Source organism: Ambystoma mexicanum, chromosome 6q (assembly GCF_040938575.1).
Source record: "Ambystoma mexicanum isolate Mex_15411 chromosome 6q, UKY_AmexF1_1, whole genome shotgun sequence".
In the NCBI taxonomy this organism is placed as follows: Eukaryota; Metazoa; Chordata; class Amphibia; order Caudata; family Ambystomatidae; genus Ambystoma; species Ambystoma mexicanum.
The window spans coordinates 457,313,327-457,338,269 of NC_090937.1; the positions used below are offsets into that span (position 1 = coordinate 457,313,327).

At 49.2% G+C, this 24,943-nt stretch overlaps 1 protein-coding gene across 11 annotated transcripts in view; it reads left to right on the forward strand.

The window, feature by feature from the left end:
* The window catches only part of TBCK (TBC1 domain containing kinase), a 2,754,978-nt gene that overhangs the window by 579,585 nt on the left and 2,150,450 nt on the right, over window positions 1-24,943 (forward strand). For all 11 annotated transcript variants that reach the window (XM_069630931.1, XM_069630933.1, XM_069630936.1 and 8 more), the window contains one exon: window positions 13,121-13,194. In XM_069630931.1, coding sequence (XP_069487032.1) covers window positions 13,121-13,194 — 74 coding nt within the window. The remainder of the gene's footprint in view (window positions 1-13,120; window positions 13,195-24,943) is intronic.

Genomic DNA, 24,943 nt, shown 5'->3' on the forward strand with positions numbered 1-24,943 from the left:
TCCTGAAGGGGAAAACCTTCACCCCTGCAATGGAAGCCACTCTCACGACAGATGCATCTCTCACAGGGTTTGCGGGGCTCACCTGCTTCTGCAGACAGCACACAGAGTGTGGTCACCTCAAGTAGCGTCCAATCATATAAACTTACTGGGCCATTACCAGTGTTCAAAGCATTGAAAGCATTTCAGGTACAACTGCAAGGGAAGACGGTGCTGATCTTAACCGACAGCACTACAGCAATGTATTACCTGAACAAACAGGGGGGCACTCACTCTCCAGGGCTATCCAAGCTGTCCCAAAACATTTGGATATGGGCTCTCAAACACAAGATGTTTTTGTTGTCCCAACATGTTCCAGAGGAACTCAATCTTCTAGCAGATGTACTCGGCAGAGATTTTCCTCTGCCAGAAGAATACGAATGGCGACTGCACGAAGACATTGTATCCAGCGTCTTCGCAGGATGGGGGTTCCCAGAGATCAACCTGTTCGCTACTCAGGAGAACGCCCAATTCCAAGACTACGCCACCAGGTACCCCCAGAACCGGTCCAAGGGGAACAGTCTCTGGATAACTTGGTCGGGGAAATTTGTCTACACTCCCAACCCCCCCCCCCCGAACTCCCCTTCTCAACAAGATAGTGCACAAGATGCACCAGGAACCAGTTACCATGATACTAGTGGCCCCAATGTGGGCCCGCCAACCCTGGTTCGCTCACCTGATGGAAATGTCCCTCTCCCCACTAGTCAAGCTGCCTTGCCCGTACAAAATGTTGTCTCAGGACAGGGGGGAATCCCTACACCCGTGCCCCCAAACCCTGAACTTGGCAGCCTGCTCCTGAGATCATAGAGTTTGGACACTTGCAACTCCCCCAGAGGTGCATGGACATACTCAGGGAAGCGAGGAAACTTAATACACGTTATTGCTATGCTAGCAAGTGGAAACGTTTCATCATCTGGTGCAATTCCAAGGGTGTCAATCCTATCAATTGGTCACCCTCACGCATTGTGTTGTATCTAACCCATCTGTTGGACTCTGGGTTAGTCTTTAATTCCCTAAAGGTTCATCTGGCTGCTTTGTCAGCCTACACCACATCACAGCAAAAGGTATCGTGGTGAAAGATACCGGTGATTAAAGCCTTTATGGAAGGAGTTAAGAGGATTTATCCTCCCATCTCTCACCCAGCTCCTGGATGGGATCTGAATGTGGTTTTAACCAGGCTCATGGGAGCTCCCTTCGGACCTATGCATAAAGCAAGTCTGAAAGACCTGACTTATAAAACAGCCTTCCTAGTGGCTATCACTTCTATCAGAAGGGTTAGCGAACTACAGGCTCTTTCTGTTTTAGACCCCTTTCTTACAGTCCACAAAGATAAGGTAGTTCTGCGCACACATCGCAGGTTTGCACCTAAATTTATTTCGAAGTTCCATGTGAACCAGTCAATCGAACTACCCACTTTCTTCCAGAACCCTACTAACATGGCCGAAAGAAACCTTCACACACTAGACGTGCGCAGGGCAGTCCTGTTTTACCTGGAGAAAACTAAACCACTAAGAAAGACTAAACAATTCTTCGTTTCAGTGGCAGCTGGTAGAGAAGGGGATCCTGTCTCTAAATCTGCTATCTCAAGGTGGATTGTCAAATGCATCACACTATGTCACACTCTTGCGAAGAGAGAACTGCCCTTCAAGCCTAGAGCACATTCTACTCGAGGCATTGGGGCATCCATGGGATTCATTGTAAATGTTCCACTTTAGTCCATTTGCAAAGCGGCAACCTGGAGTTCTGTACACACCTTTACAAAACACTATTGCTTAGACGCTCATTCTAGGTCTGATTCTCAGGTGGGACAAGCAGTACTAAGACATCTTTTCTCTACTGTTCCTTCTCACAACCTATCTCCAACTCCGGGTACTGCTCGCTAGTCTATGCACAGCATGTGATTCTAAGCAGATTAACAAGCATCAGAAGACATGCATTACTTACCGTAATAGCGTTTCTGATGATTGTATCTGCTTAGATTCACATGCGCCCTCCCTACCTCCCCGCTCGGAGTGGAAGGAGCATAGACTTCTTACTACTTTCTCTCTTTATGTGCTCACTCTCTATAGCCTTGGGCTCCCTCATGGCAGAAAAAATACAATCGGAGGGACCTCGGCACGTGAGGGATTTGGGGTACTACACACGTCACGATAGGGATAGTGTTACAGACACGCCAATGCCGACGTCCCCTTTCGGTCTCCGAAAGACAAGATGCAATACTCCGCAATTACCAGTGGATGTCGGACCATATGCAAAGCATGTGAATCTAAGCAGATACAATCATCAGAAATGCTATTACGGTAAGTAATGCATGTCATATGAGAGACATAAAAATAAAGAATATTAGTTTATCATCGTAATCAACTATAGCACTCATATGTGTTTCCGAACTGTTAGCGTTTTATGCTTTCATCAATTAAATCAATGAGGTATTTGTATGCTCTGTGCACCCCTTAATCCCTGGTCACCGCGCATGATTGGTTTGTCCCGTGGTTTCACACCAGTATCTAGGATATTGGTGATCTGGCTAGGTTCAACAGTAATCCATTAATTTCACAAAAGTGTGGCATCATTCTTGTATGAGAACAAACTGACCTGTTTTGCGCGATCGTCGTGATTAATGCTGACTGTTTGATGATATTCAAATGATTTCAGAAAGGTGAATGCAGTAACCCAATTCAACAGTTCTCTTATGCCAAGGATAGACAACCTGATTGATCGATTGGGAGCCACTGTTTTCCTCTCCATGATTGATTTGACAAAACGTTACAGGCAAGTGTCATTGCGGAGGGCAATTTAAGGTATTACCTTTTGGACTTCACAGGGCACCAGTCACATTTCAAAGGTTAATGGCCATACTCCTCCTTTTGTGGAGCTTATATCAATGATGTAATCATCCATAGTAGAACATGAGAAGGACACATGCGCCATCACTATTTTTAGTCATCAGAGCCTTGCGGGAAACCGGCCTTACTGCAAACCCCAAAAATGGCACTTGGCACAGTCAGCAGTTAAGTACCTTGGGTTTCTTGTGGGAAATGGGCTTGTTCAATTCCAAGGTGAAAAGGTAAAAGCTGTGCAGGAGACTCCAATACCCAAAACCAAGAAGGATATGAGAGCATTTTTGGGGTTAGTTAGGTATTATAGACGATGAGCTTAAAAACACAGAACCCCAAAAAGTCAAATGGAGTGCAGAAGATCAAAGCTGTTTTGATAAACTTAAACACATCCTATGCAGTGATCCAGTATTGAAAGTGGCTAATTTGAACACATTTTCTCCCAAACAGATCCCTCGCATGTTGGGTTAGGGGCTGTTCTTTCCCAAGATCATGATGACATCGAACATTTGATTCTTTATATCAGTTGGAAGTTATATCCCAGGAAAAGAACTATGCTACAATTGAGGTTAGGGCCCTGGCCATAAAGTGGGCAGTATCATACTTAAAATACTATCTCACTGACAGAATGTTTAGAATGATCACCGATCATTCTCCATTAACATGGTTGAGCCTCCACAAAGATACCAATGCTTGAGTCATGTGCTGGTCCCTAGATATGCAGCCCTATTGTTTCACGGTAGAACACCAAAAAGGAAGAGATCAGGGAAATGTAGACTTAATTTCCTGTTTCCCAATAGATGCTGAGAGAACCAGCAGCATTAGGCGGAAGGGTATGTGATGAATCTGATGATGTCATCATTTCTTTCCCAGAGGTAGTCTCTTCCCAGGTGGCCTGGGCGGTTATATGAGGGAGGACCATATGGGGGGAGGCAACCCTCAGTGGGATGACCTGGGATCATTGGATGAAAACACATGACCTTTCCCTTTTAGGGATATCCCCGCCATTTCTCATGACTTTATGGCATACTGTGACAGTCCCCTTCAACCATCCATAAAACCTACTGATGACATCTTTCAATATTCTGTGAATACAATGCCAAGGACTGCCTATTTATTCCCATGTACATAGAAACACTGGGAAGAGGAGGCCGGTTGGAGGAATGAGGATCGGTAAAGCCGAGAAGCCCAGGACGCGCTTTAGTGGTTGTGAGTGTACTTATGGGACATTCCTCCGTCCTCCGTCCTCTGGGCACTTTGTAAAAAGCATCAACATTTAAAAAAAAAGTCTTCCTCTCTTTTTACGTGGGGTACCGCATGCGGCTGTAACCCCGCCCTCCTTAGCTCCGCCCAGTGCATCGCCCATCAGTCCTTTTCTGCGCTCGTTCGGGACTGGATGCACTTGCATCTTCAGAAGATTTTTTTTCCTTCCAGTTCCTTCCTCTCTTGCTCTGTCTTAGCGTTGCGTGGTAGTCTGTCTATGCCATTTCAGCTAGACTTTCCAAATTGTTGTTCTCGTCAGCGACGCTTCGCTAGGGCGGATCCCCATTCTCTTTGTTTAGAGTGTTTGGGTCCGGACCACAGGTCGGACTCAAGTTTTTATTGCGACTCCATTTCGGTCCAAGCGCTTCAACCTCTTTTAGAGTGGTGGGAGGAGGTGTATCACCGTACTCCCCTGGCGCACTTTCAAACTTTCATCGACGAGAAGAAGAAACGCCCGGTGAGTTCTTTACTTTTTAGAGCACCTCGGCCGGGGGACTCCTTCCTTGGGTCTTCCCGGTCCGGGAGGAGCGTCAAAAGCTCTATTACCAGGGCTTGCCCTGAGTTGCCTTCTAGGCCTAAAAAGTTGTTAGGCAGAAGATTAAGACTACAGGTAAATTCAATAAATCCCCTTTGGTATCAGTCTGTACCACAAAGATTTAGTTGGTAGCTGTGGCTAAGCAGTCAGACTTCTCAAGAGGGAGATGAGCAGAATTCAGGGTTTACACATTAGGGCTTCAGTACCATGGAACAAGGAAACACTGACCAAAGCTGTGTATCAAAAAGAATATATATATTTATTTTACACACTCTGATGTTCACACACAAATCACTATTATTAAAGCAAGTTAAATCAGTCGAGAAGAGTATACACAACTCCCTGTTTAAATTGTAGACAAGTTTGAGCAAGAGTGAAAACTGAGCAAAACGGCACAGTGTAAACCAAGCAGAAATGGCACTCTAACAATTTCTCAGAAGGGAGGGAAAAGGACAGGTTATACAGGTTTAGGCTCTTTAACACACCAGCAGCACTTCCCAAGTAGATTGTGAACAAGTTAGGCAGGGTAATACTTTAGCATATACATTACTGAGGTGAAAACCAAGCAAAATGGCACTTCACAAGTTTAAAAAGGGAAAGGAAAAAGGTGGTTATAAGAGTTAGGTGCACCAACACATTTCTAGGTGAGAAGCAATCTAGAGAAGGCAGTTGTAACAGATTTAGCCAGAATCAATAGGCCTGTGCCAGAGTCAATGGTACAAGGCAACGTGTCCAGGATCAAACTGTTCTAGTATAGTAACTGCAGTTAAGTCTTTGTTTAACGATTTGAAAAGGCGGTTGCAGAAGGTGAAAGACAATGTTATATGACAGGGGCGGCCAACCCAGTAGGTAAGTAAAGGATTTAAAACACCTTTAGAGATACCCAACGAAATGGGAGGCCTAGCGGAACAAAGTACCTTTAAAGTTGAAGAGGCTCCTGCGGTGGCAGTAGTTCCTGGCAGTTCCTGCAGTTCGGGGGATCCAGCAGAGGAAGAGAGACTCTCGTCGTGGAGGAAGGTTCGAGTTACTGCACTGCCCAGGGATGAAACCAGCCGCGGTGCTGTCAAAATGAATAAAAGGTACGCTCCTTTAAATCGCCGTCGTGGTGGGCGGGTGCCTGGCTATCTGGTCTCCGTCCGAGTGCAGGGCACTGGCGATTAGACCAAGGCAGGTCCTGGAAGGCGATTGGCGAACTGGTTGGCCCCACCAGGTCAAGGGAAGAAGACTCTTGCATAGGAAGATCTTCTCAAGTCGTTGGAGAAAAGTGGTGAGGATCTGCAGCAGGGCTTCACCGGTGGTTCAGTCGTTGCAGATTTCTTCAGCTTCTCTCCTCTTCGGTTTCTTCGTTCCAGTGGCAAAGTCTTGTCCTCCAGTCCTCAGGACCCTGCTTTTATGCAGCAAGACCCCCATTCATACACCCTAGCTGTCACTCAAACAGTGGGGTGGCTCTCCTGGCGGGAGAACCCCCCAGCCTATCAGGGCAGAGTGTGACTTGGGTTGCCTAGGCAACCCTGTCCAGGGTGCCTATTCCCCCTCCCACACATCCTGTCTACCCCAGACTCAGTGGCGCCGAGAGGAGGGCTTCTGTGCAGAAGCCCGCCAAAAGGACGAACAAAGGATCCCCGACCCGGGTTAGGATTTCAGAGAAAGACACGAGAAAGAATTATTATTAAAGTTCTGGCAATAAAAACCTACCGGAGTAAAGTTAATATTAAAATAAACCGGCGGTATGTTAGAAGCTGTCAGAAAAAGTGGTAGCCTCGAACAATGGGAAAATTACATGTGGAAATATTTGCAGTCGAATATTTACGGTAGTAACCGCTGCCACCAGCCAGAAATTATTGAGAGAGGGACTATACGGTACCCCCTCAAAAATGAAAACTAGGGAAAAACTATTAACCCTTTCCAGTACTTCCATAGTAAGATGGGTTGTACTGGTTTTGTTCATAAGTATTGACTATTAAAGTCAATGGGGACTTTACATGGCCTGGGAGACAGTAGTCAGTCCCAGGGTATGGAGTCTATGTTTGGGGGTCGCTACGACACCCCTGTGGTACGGCACGCAGGGTGCTGTGTACCACACATGTTAATAAAATGATTCCTATGAAGGTGAGAAAAACCCCATAAACCATAAGCACACAAGATAGCCTAAAACATACACCAGCAATCTGTCTAAGAATGGTAAAAAAAGGGTCTCGCTATTAGCAGGAGAAAAAAATAAACCCTTCAAATCCAGCAAAGCTGCTGGGGGACTCTATAGGTAAGGGAAATTAGCCTTAGAAGAGAATTCTCCCTAACAAAAGTGTACCAGAGTTGTCGCCGAGGGCCTCCGTAAGGGGCCTATTGACACCGGATTACAGTCCGAGGCCCCTCCTGTGGCGGCTATTTGTGGGCCCCGTTCTACTGAGGCGTCGGGTACCGGAGCTTGCTTCGAGGTCTCCTTGACTTTAGCTTCCCGTAAAAACACGGGGGTATGCCCTGAGGCCTCAGTTGAGGCTGTTCATACCGAACGGAAGTTCGAGGCCCGTCATGAAGAGGCTTTTACCGGACTCTGGTCCGAGGTACCTCGTTTAGAGGTTAAGGTGACCAACAGTTCTGAGAGGCCTGTTAAGGTCTTGTCGGTGAGGTGTGTTCCTCATTGTTCCTGCCCTAGCGGTGACTCCAGATCTGTTGAGGGGGCGCAGAGTGAGGTCTTGGACCGTAATCCCTCCGTTACCAGCAGTGCCGAAGTCTTTCCTTTGAAGGCTAGTTTGGCTGATAAAATGTCACAGAAACATCCTAGGCCACACAGTACTGGCTCGGCCGAAGTTCCTTGTGTTAAGGCTAAGATGAAGACCCCTGACCCACCTGTGGGGACGCCTGCCTCAATTCCACACGTGTCGCAGTTCTCCTCAGGTGCCGACAAAATGGTGGCGTTCCCACCAAGACCACAGCAGCTATTTTGGATACCTCCCTTACAACTACACCATCGGCCCTAGGTGTAGGGAGTGGTTTTTCAGGTGAACATCGGTTTCCTTGTGCACATCCGTTTCGTCCAGTTTATGACTGGAACGCTCGGATGCCTCTACCGCACAATGTCTTGCTTCCTGCGGCATCGGCACCCTTGATTTATGTGGACACCAGTGGGAAGGGGCCCTCTTGGCAACCCTCTCCCTTGCGTCCCTGGAATTACTCTGCTCATGAGAGGCCTCCTCCAGTCGTGCCTAAATCATCGGCGGAGGATGTCTTTTTCGGCAAGTTTCAAAGACTTATGTATTCCGACCCCATCAGAGTACTTTTGAGCCTTGTTTAGAGAGATATGCCTGCCTGCGCCGACTCTCCCAGCTGCGGTTCCTGTGGTTCCGCGGGCCCTGCATTTACCGGCGGGGCCTCCCCCAACTCTTCCACCCCTGCCTCCGTTGTCCCCAGTGGACAAGTCTATTGTGGTGCCTGATTCGACTCAGCCTGATCCGGACCTGTCGGACGACGCACAGGGCGATCAGGACAGCGAAGAGCAGCCCCGCTCTGTCAGAGCCTTTCACGACCGGGTGCTGGACATGATGTTTCTGTTGGATGTTCCAGTACACGAGGCACCCGCTCCGGAGGAGGGCATGCTTTCAGTGGCGTTCACTTAGTCTCCTTTGGAGCGTACCGGCTTGTTTTTGCAGCAGGACGTTTTGGCCGAGGTCTGTAAAGTCAGGGAGAAATCACACTCTGGACTGTTTGTCAACAAGAAAATTGACACGCGCGCTACAGGGTCCATTCTTTGGAAGAGGTGGCCTTAGCATCGTGTCCGCCCCTCTCCTTCACGGTAGTGGCTGCGGCCACTTTGCAGTCCTTACCTGCGGCATCATCTTCTACGACAGCTACACAGGTTCTGGCCAAAGAGGACAAGCTTCTTGATTCCCTTGGGAGGAAGCTTTTCGCTAATTCAGCCCTGCAGCTGTGTCAAGCCAATGCAGAACTGGTGTTAGCGGGGCGAATATGAAATTGTGGAAAGGTCTGTCAGAGTTTGAGGAGTTTATTCCCGCTGAAAAGCTAGAAGATTTCAAAGCGGGATTGTCAGGTGCCAGGGTCCTGGTGCAGGATTTGCTGGAGGCAACGGCCCATCATGTCAACACCTCGGCCAAGGGCCTTATGCTTGGCGTGGATACCTCTCGTTAGGTTTAACTGCACGCCACCAAGTTCTCTAAGGAGGTGCAGGATAAGGTTTTGGACCTGCCTTTTGATGGCAAGGAGCTCTTTCATTCTACAACAGACGTGGAGCTGACCAAAACTAAGGACAGCACTCAGACTGCCAAGTCCTTGTCTGTCCTGGTAAAACCACCTTCCAGGACACGGAGATCGTTGTCGCAGCCTCGGCCTTCCACTGGTTTCAGGTTTTTTTTAGATTGAATATCCCGCAGGGTTGACACCCCTTTAGGGGTGCTGCCACTGAGAAACCAGCTAAAGGAGGGTTTTCTGCGCTCGGACGAGACCCCGGTGGGAGGACGCATTGCGTCTCATTGGGAGGCGTGGCAGACCATCACAGTGGACCGGTGGGTCTTGTCAGTTGCTCGGGCGGGCTTCTGCTTACCCCTTCTCCCTACCCCACCCATCAATCCTCCCTTCCAGCAGTCTGGGTCGCCCTCCCTCAAAGCTGAAATTCAGAAATTACTGGATCTCAGAGCGGTGGAACCCGTTCCCCTAGGGGAGCGAGGGGGGTGGGGGCGGGGTTTCTATTCCCAGCTGTTTACGGTGCCCAAACCATACCAGTTTGGCCTGCGCACCATCGTAGACCTTTCCCAGTTCAATCTTTCTCTACCGCAAGAGAAATTCAAGATGATCACGCCAAATAAAGTCCTCTTTGCAGAAGGGGGATTGGCTCAGCGTGGTGGACCTTCAGGATGCGTATATGCATATTCTGATCTGGAATCCACACCGGAGATACCTACGGTTTTCCGTAGGGGAGGAGCACTTCCAGTTCCGAGTGCTCCCCTTTAGCCTCAGCTCGGCACCGCGTGTCTTTACGAAGATGATGTTGGTTATCGCAGCTTATCTTCGGTTTCAGGGTATCCATGTGTATCCTTATTTGGACGATTGGCTGTTGCGCAGTCCTTGCCCGCTGACAGCCTTGAGCAATCTTCAGTCCCTCCTCCAGCTCCTGTTCCACCTTGGGCTGTCGGTGAACTGGCGGAAAGTTCCTTCATATAAATCTGGAGCTTCTGGCGATCTTCCTGGCGCTCAAGGCGTTTAGGCCGGTCATTGGCAAAAAAGTGGTTTTTGTCCGCATGGACAATGTGGTGTCCATGTTTTACATCAACAAGCAGGGGGGGCACCAAGTCCCCTCCTCTTGTGGATCTTGCCATTCAGATTTGGGAATGGGCGGTTCAGCATGGCGCCTGGCTGGTGACAGTACACATCCCGGGGCAGCTGAATGTTACGGCAGATGCCCTCAGCCGACGAACAATGGTCAGCTACGAGTGGGAATTGAAAGCAGAGGTCCTCTTGCATATATTCCTGTGTTGGGGCACTCCGGAAGTGGACCTCTTTGCAACATCGGCAAACAAGAAACTTCCTCTGTATGCCTCCAGAAATGGGCTGGGAGCCTCCTCTCTGGGAGATGCTCTTGAGATTCCCTGGCACATGACGGCCTATGCTTTTCCACCTCTGCTTCTGATTCATCGGATGATTTGCAAGCTGAGGAACACAGTGAAGTGTTCTCTTCTGCTCATAGCTAGGTGGTGGCCGGCCAGGTTCTGGTTTTCAGAGCTTCAACATCTGTCGGTGTGCGCACTGATCGGGCTTCCCTTGGTTCCCGATCTGCTTCACCAGAAAGATCGGCAGCTGTGGCTCCCCTCCCCACAATCGTTCAGCTTGGCGGCATGGTGCCTGAGTTCAGATCTTTAGAACATCGCAACCTGTCTGCTGACAACATGCTCATTATTCAGGCAGCCAGGAAGCCCACGACGAGGTTTCAATACAGAAGCAAATGGCTTTGGTTCTGTCACTGGTGCTTAGCCAAACAGCTGGACCCCAGGGTGGCTACGATTGACACGGTGCTGTCCTTCGACTCTCATCTAGCAGAGTCGGGCATTCATGTCCTGTCATGCCGAACTTATCTTTCGGCTGTGGCCGCCTACCTATCCACGGACCAGTGCTCTTTTTCAATGTCAAATCCAGTGGTTAAAAGGCACTTTGCGGGTCTAATGCATCTTTACCCTCCTGTTCGCAAACCGCATCTGATGTGGGATCTGAACCTGGTCCTTACAGCCTTGTGCCATAAGCCTTTTGAACCAATGGCTACGGTAGATCTTAAGCACCTTTGATGGAAGGTTTCTTTCTTGGTCGCCGTTACTTCGGCAAGGCGTGTGAGTGAGCTCCAAGCTTTGTCGGTGGAGCATCCCTTCTTGGTTTTCCACAAGGATAAGGTTGTCCTAAGGACAAATCCTTCTTTCCTACCAAAGGTGGTTTCTGATTTCCATCTAAATCAGTCAATCTCCCTGCCTGTCTTCTTTCCAAACCCAGCTTCGGAAGCTGAGAGGGTTTTGCATTGCCTGGATGTTAGAAGAGCTCTTAAATTCTATCTGGACAGAACATCGGAATTTAGGAGTTCTTCTCAACTATTGGTGACCTTTGGTAACCCACAAGGTAAGCAGGCCTCCAAAGCGACTATCTCCAGATGGATTGCTGCCTGTATTACAGAGTCCTACACTGTTCAGGGTCTCCAGCCTCCTAAAGGGATTCATGCACATCTGGTACGGGGCAAGACAGCTGCTGTTGCCTTTCAAAAGTATGTCCCCTGGGAGGCCATCGCGAAAGCGGCTAATTGGGCCTCCAAATCGGCTTTTTGTAAACATTACTGTTTGGACCTGAGCTCCAGATCTGATGCTCAGTTTGGCCTGGCTGTGCTGAAAAACCTTTTTCAGTAGGGGGTTTCCACCCACCCGCAGTTCCTGTGAGGAGTGCTTGGGAATCTCCCATAAGTATGGAGAAAAGGGGACGGGACGTAGGAGTATAATAAGTTTACTCACTGTAGTGACCACCTTACTCCTAGTCCATAGCCCCTTTCCTCCATTCGCCTGCCTGCCATCCCCTCTAATAAGGTTCCTCTATTATTGCTTAAAGGTCGCTGACCTGGCGATAGAAAGGGACTGATGGGCGATGCGCTGGGAGGAGCAAAGGAGGGCGGGGTTACGGCCGCCTGCGGTACCCCGCGTAAAAAGAGAGGAAGGACACATTTTTTTAAAAAATGTTGATGCTTTTTACAAAGTGTTCCGGTCCCGTTCCACAGGATGGAGGAATGTCCAATAGGTATGGAGGAAAGGGGACTATGGACTAGGAGTAAGGTGGTCACTACGATGTGTAACCTTATTTTTCCCCTCCCTCTTCCACCTTTCATTCACTTTCGCCCTCTAATCTTCCTATCTCTGCCCACGCTCGCAATCCAGACATCCACTTTGACTCCTCCCTCTCCTTTTCCCACCATATTTCTCTTAACTCTCGCGCCTGTCGCTATCACCTCTAAAATATTCGCCAAGTCCGCTCCTCTCTCATCTTCCATGCTACTAAACTTTTAATCTCCTCCCTTATCTTCTCTCGCCTCTTCTACTGCTCCTCTTTACTCTTTGGACTACCTGCTTCTCACCCCGCCCCCCTCAAATCTATCTGCTATTCTGCCGTCCGTACCCTCTGTCTCCTTGTCTCCCAAGACTCCATTTCTACTTCGCTTTCCTCCATTGGCTGGCTTCCCTTTCACTACCAACTTAAATTTCATTTCTTCTGTCTAGTCTTTAAATCTCTCCATGACCTTGTTCCCCTTATCTCTCTCTCCTCTCTCCTCTTTCTACACACCTTCCCACTTCCTTCTCACTGTTCCTCTTTCCCCGTGTGCCTCCTCCCATTTCTGCTCCTTTCAGCGCCTAGCTCCCCTGCACTGGAACTCCTTACCTCTCTCAATCCGCTCTATACCTACCTTCTCCTTCCGCACTTCCCTGAAATCTCTCCTTCTCCATTCCCCGCCATGAAACCTTCCCCTCCTCTCATTCCCTCGAATCTTCCCTATGATCCTCTACCTTCTCCTTCCCCTCCCTCATTCTCGTCCTTATACCCCTTCTGTTTCCCTCCTCCTTCCCTTCCCTCACAGTTTAATTGCTCTACTACTGTTTTGTTGGTTAAAGCGTTTTGGATGAAAGCGCTATATAAACACAATAAATACAATACAATAGCCATGGATACAATGCTGCCTTACACATTATAGTGATGAATGTGTATCCTCTTCCATTGATCCATGTTTTTAATCAAGTTCACACTCCATGGCTAATCCTGGAAGCAAAAGGTTCTACACATCAGGCAAGAATGTCTATTGGCTGTACATTAATGCCTATAAAAAAGCATGACCTATGGATTTTCATGCAAAAATCTGTTTTGTGCGATCACTTTTTTTCCAAGTTAAACATTCAATTTTGTCCTTGTTTTGTTTGCAACATAGGGACACATTAAACTTGCAAAGTTTGGACTTTACCACATGACGGCTCATGGCGAAGATGTTGATTTTCCCATTGGGTAAGAACTGACGTGTTGTTTCAAGTTATTGACTGGTGTGAACGATAAACCATTGGGATTTCGAAAAATTGTAGTTCAGAGCAGAAGACCGTTTGCGGCTGCTGCAAGACTATTTTGATTGTTCTTCTCTTAGAACTGTAACTTTCTAATGTAGGAAATGAAGCATTTTTTTTATAACGCCTTTTTATTGTTTTAAAATAACCACTTAACAGAAATAAAGTTGCCATTGTTTGCTTAGACCTAGCAGCAGAGGAAACGATACACTTTATCGTCCAACAGAATATAAGGAAAGAGCTGCAAAATAACCAAACCCTTCAACCATCCCCCACCCATTTGCCCCATACTTTTTGAAACTTTTGGGGGCAACCCCTGGCATGGCAGACCCATCTCTAAAGGATATACATCTGTCCTCTTCAGCCATCCAGCGGCTCAGCTGTGGGGGTTCTGCCGCACCCCACATTACTGCTATGGTCTTCATCAGCCCCATTGTTGTAGACAAACACTTTCAGTGAACCCTGCATCTCCCCATACAACAAGGAGCACCAGTTTCAGGTCTAAGGAAACTTGACCCTCCAGCAGCGTGGAGAGCTTATGTAAACACCTCTCCCAAATAAAGTGGATCTGCGTACAGCCCCATACCATGTGGAAGAAAGTGCCCCCTTCCCGAACTCCCGCACTTCGGACAGCTATCGTCGTTTGCTTTGTCACACTGAGCCAGCGCACTCTAGAATAATATACCCAGTGCAGTATCTTATATTGAATGAGTCGAAGTCAAGCAGATATCCCAATGTCTCTTGGAAATATTCCTCTTGTTCCAGTGCCCCCACATCTCTTTCCCAGCGTTCTCTAATCCGGGTGAGCTCCTTGGCCCCAAACACATTTAGTCCCTGGTATAGGGTGGAGGTCACCTTAGTGGTGATGCGTTCTGGTAAGAGATTAGCTTTGAGGGGAGAGCATTGTGGAATCTCCCCCAAGGACAAAAACTGGGATCCCATGGCATGAGCCAGTTGTAGATGCTGATGGTACTCCTTGCCCAGCAGTCCACACTTATTTTGCAGCTCCCCAAATGTGCTAAGTCGCGCCACATCCGCCAGGGTTCGTATCCCACTTTCCTTCCAACTACGGAATTTTCGCAATTTAAATATCTCGGGCAAGAGTGCGTTATGGCATAGAGGCTGGTCTAAAGTCTGCGCCCCCTACCCCCCCTGGCCTATGTATTTGTGGGCATCGGCCCACACCCAGCGGGTGTGTTGAGGCATCGGTGGGAGAGCTGTTGTCCCCTTCCCATCCCTGTACAGAATTTGTATAGGTGGCGACCTTCGCATCCAGTCTGTCGCAATGTGAGTGTCTAGAGTCTCTGTGCACCCAATCATTCACAGCCCCAGCTGCACAACCCAGTAGTACAGCTGGAGGTCAGGCAGACCGATTTCACCCCCCTCCCAAACGGAGCGCTGCAGTGTTTTGAGGGTGATGCGTGGCTGTTTCCCACCCCACAGCAACCCGCGATCTTGACAAAAACCAGGTTGGGAACCGGGAGTGGAGCTTTCTCGAAGTCCACTGCTAGGAGTGCGAGCAAGTCTGGTTACAGAGAAGCCTGGTTTATGGCGAACTGCACCCTGCGGAGGTTCATACGTGTGAATCTGGAAGGCATAAAACTGCATTGGTCCGGATGTATTAGAGAATCAATTACCCCAAGAATGCGATTGGCCAGGATTCGAGCCAGGATCTTTGCCTTTTCGCTAATCAGCGAAATATGCCTGTACGAGGCACACTGCTGAGGCGGTTTTCTGGGTTTAGGGAGGACTACAATACAGGCCTTTTGGAGGACCGGGGGGGATGTCCGTCCTGCCTACACTGAGTGAACAAGCAGTGACCAGCCCCCCAGACCCCTTCCATACCTCTACATGGAAACCATTGAGCCCAAGGGTTTTGCGAGTCTGCAGCTGAGAAAGAGCCTCAACTACCTCCTCTTCAGTGATCTCTGCTTCCAGTCCCACAGCCTGCTGCGCTGTGAGGTGCGCAAGAGTCACTGAGTCAAGAACTCCCAATACCTCAGTCCAGGACAGCAACCGCGGGGAGCGATACAGTTTCTCATAGAATGCGGCAAATGCCCCAGCAATGTCGGCATCCTCTGTGAGGACCTCCCCTGAGCATCCAGTATACCCCGTACATACCCATTCACTCTATCCCGCCTCTCCAACCATTCTAGGATCTTGCCCGCTTTGTCCCCAGACTCATGTACCTGACTCTGCATGGCCCAATGTGCCAATTTGGCAGTGTCCATGCTGACATTGCGAAACGACTCCTGTGCAGTAATCGGGGTGTTGTGAGAGGCCCGGGACCCAAAAGCGAGAAATTCCTCTTCAGCCTGGAGAGACGCCAGCTCAGTCTCCTCTACTGCCTGTGCATGCCGCTTAGGAAGTGCTGCCACAAGTGAAATTGCCTCCCCTCTTAGGACTGTCCACTGTCCCCTCATTAATCTTTAAGTATGCTGCAGTAGTATTGGACAAACCCTCTATGAATTCAGGGAAACCCAGCTAATATGTGTTAAGGTGTCAAATCGCTATGGGGTTCGTCCGTCAGCTTTTGAGCTTGATAAGCAATGGTGACTGGTCCGAGATCCATCTGGCAAATAATTTCGCGGAGAGAAGCATATGGGTCAAGGAGAGTGAGATAAAAAAAAATGACCAATCGTCGACATTGAGGCATGTACCCCAGAGAAAACAGAGTACCCCCAGTGTGATGCATGCAACAATCTCCATGTGTCCACCATCCCGGTGGCTGCAGGAAAGGATTGCAGCTTCGTGGGGAGATTTGGATTTCTCGTACCCATGTGGGTCCTATCCAGTCTCGGGTCCATGACCTGATTAAAGTACCCCCCCCCCCAGCACCTTCGTGTCACATTGGTCCTGCAGTATCAATGACTGGAGGTCATACGGCAATTCAAGCGTAATAGGCCACTATGCCCGAGGTAACCTCCCATAGTTCTCCCTTGATCAAGACGGAACACCCACGCTGATCGGGCCTCACTTCTATAAGCCAGAAGGGAATCCTCTTATGTATCAGTATTTTTGTGCCCTGTGCTCCTCTCGAGAAGCCTGCATGAAAGGCCGACATGTAGTTCTTGGAAAAAAACATGCATTCCGTTCCCGCCAGGTGAGTTTCAGTAAGGATTGCAACGCCTGGTGTATACCTGTTGAGGAACTGTAGAACCAGCATCTGCTTAATGCCGGAGCACAGCCCATTCACATTGCACGTTAGTAAGGAGATCACCCCCTCATGAGCCATCAATCCAGGGAATTTGCTTCAGGATTTGGGTAATGCCTAAATGCACCCTCTGCACCACTGCCAGCAATCCAAAACATCTTTACCCACCACCTGCCCCATGGGTATTCCAAGCAAGGCAGCAAATCCAAATACATACATGGAAACTTCCCCAAAACCCCCCCCCCACCATGTACATCCCCCGAACTAGAACTACCTGTCGCCCTAATCCCGCATCAACCGGATACAAAAGAATCTCATCAACCTTGTGTGAAGTGACCATCATTGAAACCAATACGAGCCCGAGTCCCTCCCCCTCCCCCAGGCACGCCAATAGATGGAGACCCCTATTGTTAAAAGAACACATTTATATCGGCTGTACCATCCCGGCAGCCAGTTGAACGGTTGCCATCTGTTTCTGAAGTGTCCTCCAAGCCTGCTGACTGCTCAATGAGTTGCGTCTCGAACAGAACTGGGTACATCACCATTTCCAGCTCCAGCCGTGGCTGTTCCCCAAGTGGCTTGGGCCCAGGTGCGGACAAGATCTGATCAACTCAGGTCCATGCGTCCTTGCGGTTAGGAAAGAGGTGAACTGTCCCACCATGATACACCTTGAGCTGCGTGGGGAAGAAGAGGGCATACTTAACGCATACTTAACGCCCAGCGATACCAACTTTTACTTAAATGAGTCAAAGGATTGACGAGCATTCTGGACTTCTTTCGTATAGTCCTGGAAAAACGCTATCCTGAGGCCATTGTCGGTTATTGGGCCAGTGGCTCTTGCCGTTTGCAGCAGAGCCCCCTGATACCTATAGATCAAGAGTCTTGTGATTATTTTGCGGTGGGTGCTCCCGGAACTGGCCGGCCCATCTGGACCCTATGCGCACGTTCTACAGAGAAGATTCTTTTTTTTTAAACTGACATTTTTATTGGCATTGTTATTCCCACATAACACTCAACAAATACCCGTCGTAACAACACTATTCTCTTCTCCCCCTCCCTACACCCGCACAAAGTCATGTTTCAGTGGCTGTGATATGCACTCGCCTTTTCCACATGTCCATAGGGGATGTACCACGGGTCCATTGTGGTCCACTGACTGAGGCTGCCCCAATTTCGAACTTTTCCAAATCGCCTTAGGCTTCCCCAAACACCCGTCGTACACAGGCCTTCCACCACATCGCCAGTCTCACCTCTCAGTCTCCAGGCCTAAATAGTGTCCCCAAACCCAGGCTCGCTCCTAGCGCATCCCTCTGTAGCAAAGCGCTTCCACCCTCACCCTCTCCATTTTTATTTGGGTTTAGGCTCTGGTTATCGTCCCCACTACCCATCTCCCTCAAATCCGTCTCCCTCTTATTTGGCAATCAAGGAGCCCCACTCCTCGTGGTAAGATCCAAAGTAGTCATTGACTATGGCTGTCAATTTCGGCCATTATCATATCCTGTCATTTCCTTCCCATTCTATTTTTGTCAGGAGACTTACCTTTCCATCTATGGGAAATGGCTTTTCTGCCTGCTCTCAACATGGCCTCCAACATTGTAGGTAACCTGTGCTTTGCCCAGTCTCTTGCCAGAAATCACAGCAAACTCTGGAGGGGTTCTACCTCCAATTGCTCCCCAGTGATATCCTTGATCCAGCTCAAAATGTCCTACCAAAACAATCGCACCTTTTGGACATCGCCACCAAATGTGCGCTAAGGACTCTACCTGGCCACATGCTCTGAGGCACATGAGAGAAGATCCTGGATATGTTTTTGAAAGTCTGAGAGGGTTCCTGTACCACCCCTGGAGAACCGTAAAGTTATGTTCCATAGTTGCAGTAAACGGGTTCCCATGGAATGTTATCTTATATATCCTATCCCATTCCTCTTCTGAAATTTCTTTGCAGGCTAAGTCCTCTCAGAACCACTTACATTTTTGGCACCCTGTGATGTCCGCCAACCGTGATACCATCCCTTTCCTATTCACCGCCCAGTCCAGCATCGTCTCAAAGGGCATAAGATCCCTTGGAAAAGCATTCCTCCAACTTCTGCGCCGTAAATATGCCTTTCAGCCTTATGCAATCAAAACTGGCATTTTGGCGTGCAGCATCTTTTCCCTAAACTCCTCGAGCATTAAGAAACAACCCTGAAGGAACAGTTGACCAGCTCTCTCTAACGGACCATTGTTGGGAATACCTAAAATTGTGCCAGGCCAAATCGATCTGTGGGTCTCCACACAGAGGTCAGGGGGAAGGCCATGAGGACAGTTTATTTTCTTTTCCACCTCCATGTTGCCCACAATACCCCCAAGGTCGGATGACTCCTCAAGTTAAGTGGAATCTATTTCAGTGGGGCCAATAAGAAGTTTCTCGCCTTTCTAGGTTAAGTCTCTAGATCTTCCAAATAAATCCAATACGTGTGGAGATCCTCCTGCATATGCTCCAGCATAATCCTCAACTGTGCAGCTCGGTAATAGCCCTGGAAATCCGGGAAACCAAATCCTCCATATTCCCTAGGAAGGGTCAGGGTTGATTTCTTAAGCCTCAGCCTTTTGTTTCTCCAGATAAATCTAGACACCATGGCGCTCAGTTCACTAAAAAAGCTATATGGGAGGATCACTGGGAGTGCCATAAAAAGGTATAGAAGATGGGGCCGGATGTTCATTTTTACCAAAGTCATCCGGCCATACTGGGACAGTACCGCTGGCTCCCACCTTCTCGTATCTACCCTGATTCTTTCCAGTATTTGGACCAAAGTTTGCCATTCGGCAGATCCTTAGTAATGCAAACCCCAGGGTATTTGATACTGCATTTGTCTACTTTCATTCCGTCCCACCCTTACCTCTGAGTCAAGAAATGATCTCCGTATCTTCAACGGCATCACCCAGGATTTATCTGTATTAACTTTAAGACTGATACCGACCGAAACTGAGAAATCTGTGAGACCAGTTCCGGGAGGAAGGTCCGTATATGGGAAAAGTACGCCAATATGTCATCTGCAAATAGCGAAAGCTTAAAGTTCATCCCCCCCCCCCAACACACAATCCCTTTTCATTTTTGGGTTCGATCTGATAGAGATTGCTAACGGTTCTATTGCTAGGGCATATAACAATGCGGACAGGGGGCACCCCTGTCGCGTTCCCCTGGACAGATGAAATGGTTCAGTTGGCATTCCATTCACCTGTATATGTCCTGTAGGGATCTATACAAAGCTGCAACCCATTTCCTAAAGTTGTCCCAGAATCCCATCTTCTCCAAGACCATCATCCTGTACAGCCATTCTACCCCGTGAAAGGCTTTCTCTGAGTATATTGTTACCAGGCATACCTCCACATCTTCCTCTCTGGCACGGTGCATCATATCTATGGTCTTCCTGATGTTGTCTGCGCCCTGCCTGCCCCTTATTGAACCCCACCTGGTCCCCATGGACTAACGTCGGTAAGACCCCTTCCATTGTAGTTCCCAATAATTTCGCCAAGATCTTAACGTCCACATTTAATAAAGAGATTGGCCTATAAGAGGTGCACAGTGCCGGGTCCTTGCCCTCTTTTAGGAGTAATACTATGATTGCCCCCATCATCGTGTCGGGGAGGGATCTGCCCGCCAAGACCGCATTAAACACCCTAACCAGGTACGGCGCCAGAGTAGATCTGTATTGTTTATAAAACTGCACCGAGAAGCTATCACTCCCTGGAGTCGTGCCCCCCTTCATGCCTTAAAATGTTCTCTGTACCTCTTCCACTTCTACTGGGTCCTCTAGATGTGCAGCCACCTCCCCTGAGATTCTCCGGATTAGCAATCGGTCCAAGTACTCCGAAATATGGGCACCATCTTCAAAATACTCTGCGGCGTAGAGTAGTCCAAAGAAGTTCCTAAATTCCTCCCCAATCCTTTCCGTGTCGTACACCCTGACACCCCTAGTATTTGAATACTAGCCACCATTTACCTCTTCCGTTCCTCTAGCAATTTCCATGGCAGAATTCTGTCGTCTTTATCCCCCTTTTCATAATATTTCTGCTTAAGAAACAACTTTTTCTCGGTGTCATGAACCAGTAGCGTCTTAAGCGTCTGTTTCCTAGTTTCCTCGGTGGAAAAAGAGGAACCTGTCGGGGGGGCCCCCCCTGCATCCCCCCGACTGGAGTCCTATCTTAGCCTGCAATACCCCCTCCTGTCGTAACCTTTTACTCTCTTTCTCAGAGCCTATTCTAATAAGGGATCCTCTTATAGTGGCTTTGAATTCCTTTCATAAGGACTGGACCCCCACTTCCCCATGTCGTTATGCTCAAAGTATTCTTTAATCTCAATAAGCAGGGCTTGCGGTGTAGCCCTGTCTTTAAGGGGGCCATCATTGCACATCCATCTTCCACTCGGTTTCCAGGCTACCCAGCTCCCTACTATCATCCTCAATAAATCGTGGTCCGACCACAGGACTGTTAACCTGGGAACTCATGACCTGTAGCTTCAATGTGTCGTTAGCCAATATTATTTCGATTCTCGAATTAGAGTTATAAATTTAGAGAATAGTACATAAAGAGTCTGTCCCCCACCACCAGGTCGATCAAAGAATCTGAAATCTCAAGGTCCTTGTTCACCCTCCGAAATTGTGCACATGTATCATCTCTGACAGTCTGGGTACTACCAACTCACTTGCAGTCTTTGGCAGGGTCCAGAATCATATTAAAATCCTCTGACTTTCAGAGAGCCCTCCATGAACCCCTTCAGCTTGTTCCTCACCCCTTCCCAGAAAGGCAGTTAGCCCACATTGGGGCAATAGACCGATCCCATCATCAGGGGGCTTCCCTGCAATTTTCCTTTTATAAACGTAAATCTACCTTCCTGGTCTACCATCTCCGACGCCACCTTAAAATTCAAGCAACTAGACTGCAGGATTCCCACCCCCACTTTTTTTTTTTTTTTTTAAGTAGTCAGACCTATAAATTCCACCCACTTCACTCGCCCCCATGGACAGCTCTTTTCCCAGTATCCAGTTTGTTTCCTGTACCATTAGGACATCCAATTGTGCCCTCCGGAACTCCCTTGGAAGCAGGGACCTCTTAGTCGGTGTGTTCACACCGCTCACGTTCAGGGAGGCTATGATTATATCAACCCCTGTGGTCATATCGTTGGTTCACACCAATTCCCACCACACTGCCGCCCACATGACCAGTTATACCCTGTGTAATCCAGCCCTTATCAGCATTGTGTTACAGATCCGATCTACCCTTAATAACAAACATTTGAAAAAAACCACCACAAAACTTCGAACTTCCCCTTTCCCCCACACCCTCACCCCTCTGCCCCCAACCGTCCAGTCCTGATCGACATCCTATGTGACCCAGGACCGGACCACCAGTGGACCGCCCCCCCCCCCCCCAACACCTGGGCAACATCTACACCCATAACCCCATCCGAGTCCCTCCAACATAAGTAACCACTACAGCATCAACAGTTCCCCCACAGATACCCCCAGTGACCCACCCCCCTCCAAAAGCTGTCCGGCCCCCACATACCTCACAAATCCCATACCCGTCGTTCTTCTGCCCTCATTTACAGTACCCTCATCACTAGTACCCCCTTCCAAGAAGTCATCCCAACCCTTGTCCCCCTCTGCCCCTCCTATGGACTCCCCAACATTCCCTCATAGAAAAGGCCGGTATTTCTAGAACATTGCCACCCAATTGACAGATCAAGACCCATCGTTGCGCCTTAGGGGACATAATAAAGCTGTACTGCAGCATCCTTCAGGAAGGGCCTCTAGGCAGAGTATTTCACTTCCTGTACTTTCGCGAGTCTGGCATGCAACACTTATTGGTCTATTCGGTGCGCCGCGGCTCCTCCCTGACTGTCCTCTTTCCCTCTGCGCCAGGTTCTTTGGGGCTCCTGCCCAATTCACCACGTCCCTCCACAGTAACCACACTGGAATTCTGCACCAAGCCACAGCACCGACCTACTTCACCGCCTGAAAGAGAGCCACAGTGGAGAGGCTGTTGTTTCATGTAAAGTGGTCCGCCCCGGACCGTGGGCAACTGGAGTCCCGTTTGCTAAAGTTCAGATAAAGCTCTGCAATACTGCGATCCCCAGGATTTCTCTCCAGGCCAGCCTATGCAGGGAGCTTCAACATACGAACAGGCAGACAAACCTGCGGGCAGGCCCTCTGCCCCTTTTCGTTGATTCACTGCACCCCTGTTTCCCTTTCTTTGCAGCACTCTTGCCCCCGGGCCCTCAGCAGCCTCCACACATCGAGGGGGGGGCATCCAGGGATATGCCATCGGGGCCGTTCCCTGGCCTCCGTCCCCGGCACCACAACATTCAGGGACTTCAAAGGGGGGCTGCTGCCTACGCCGCTCGCGTGTGAACACCCGCACGGGCCATCGCCGCCTCAGTCTCTAGGTGTGCAGGCCTTCAGAGTCGCTGCGGGCTCACACAGAATCCTGCTCCTGATTGCATAGAGCTGCAGTGCGGGGCCTGTCACTGCAACCTACATAAGCTCTGGGACAGGGAAGAGGGACGTGGAGGTAATTCTGGGCCAAGGAGCTGATTTTGGAGGTTGGAGTAGGGGTTGGGAGGTAGGGGGGATGTGTGGGGGGCAGGATTGTGCCATAAATCATAATGTTGCCCATGTGCAGGCTAAACAGGCATGATGTGTGGTATTGGTGGCTAGAGGCATTTTGGTGCAGCCAGTCTAGTCATTCCTCAGTTTGGTAGGACTTTCTTTAACTAGGCATTTCTGATAAAGCAGTCCTGCTAAGTGTAATTAACTGGATAGATTGGCATTTTGGTGCTGTCAGTCTAGCCATGTCTTACTGCAGCATTGTATATTTTCTGGGCATCTGTGATAAAATGATATAAGTAATTTATAACGTGCCTGTACACAAGTGTTCCTAGGCACGACAAGACAAGAGAGGGAAGATAGAGGGAGGACAAGACAAACGATCTTACTAGGCCTATTGTCATTCAGATCGTGCAAGTGCGAGAATGAGAAGTGCAAGGGGAAAGGGGGGGGAGCAAGGGAGTGGAAATCAGGGCAGCAATGCTCTGAGTGAGTGCAGCCAGGGCAGCGCGGCTATGGGTAGGTCAAGGAGAACAATGGACTGCAGGTTTACAGTTACAGCCCCTAAGTGCATGGTAGGCCCGGAGGCAGTGCAAGGGTGACCGATCAAGAAAGAGCCTGAACTCAGAGACTCTGAGGTTAGCCAAGCAACCAGTCAGTACATCAGACAGGTAGGTCAGCATGGGAGGGAGAGAGAGAAAGCAGAGGAGAAGAGGAAAGTTTTGAGCTGCTTCCGAAATTTGAGGTGGTCCGGCTCAGGTTTGAGAGGGGCAGTGAGGCCATTCCAGAGGTAGGCACCAGCAGTGGAGTGAGATCTACCCCCACTCTCTGCCTGGAGAAGCGTCCAACCCTTAGAGAGTTTGAGGTAGCTGAGCGAAGGGCTTTAGAAGGAAGCGATTTTGGAAGAGTGTTGGATGTAGTGCGGGCCATGGCCCCAGAAAGCCTTGTTGACAATGCAAAGGGTCTTGAACTTGATCCTTGCAGCCACTGGGAGCCAATGGAGAGATTTCAGGGCTGGAGAGATACGATCCCTGGGCTTGAGGCCAAGGATAATTCTTGCAGTCCTGTTCTGGATTAGTTGCAGATGACGGAGAGTAGAGGAAGGCAGATTGAGAAAGAGGCTGTTGCAGTAGTCCAGCCTACAGAGTACCAGGGCTCTGGAGACAGTGAACTTCTGGTGGAAAGTGAGAAAGGGAAGAGTCCCTTTGAGGAGGAGCAGCTGGTAGTGGGACTTCTTGGCAACGTCCGAGATGTGAGAAGAGAAAGAGAGAGTGGCGTTGAAGATGACACCAGGGTTTTTTGCTTCGCAGGAAGGCAAAGGAAGAGGGCCCAATGGGGGGGCGGCCAGAGTGAGAGAGGGCAAGCAGGTGTCCCAATGAGAAGGATCTCCGTTTTACTGGCAATAAGGCAGAGATTGTGGAGGCGCACCAATCCTGAATCGTGGATAGACAGTCAGGAATGAGCGAGAGAGGAGAGGAGGCTGAGGGGAGCCTGAAGGAAAGCTGAATCATCCGCATAACACTGAAAGTTAGAGAAGGTGGAGATGAGGTGGGCCATAGGTACCAAGTAGAGGTTGAAAAACCAGGGTGAGAGGATAGAGCCCTGGGGAACGCCACAGGTAGAGAGAGGTGGCGGAGAGAAAGGGACCAAGTTGGACCTGGGAGTGGAGGGGCAGTTCAAGAGGAAGGTCAGTCACTCCAGGGCCTGATCCGTGATGCCAAGGTTCTCACAGTCAATGATTAGGATGGCGTGGTTGACCGCATCGAAAGCAGATGAAAGGAGGAGGATGAGGACCGAAGGAATGCTGTAATCGAGGTTAGGGAGCAGATCTTCACAGGTGTTCAGGAGAGCTGTTTCATTGCCTCTGGCAGCTCTGAAGCCAGACTGATGGTCATGGAGACAATCAACAGATTCGGTGTGGAGAATACGTTTGGAGATGGCAAGCGTTTCCAAGAG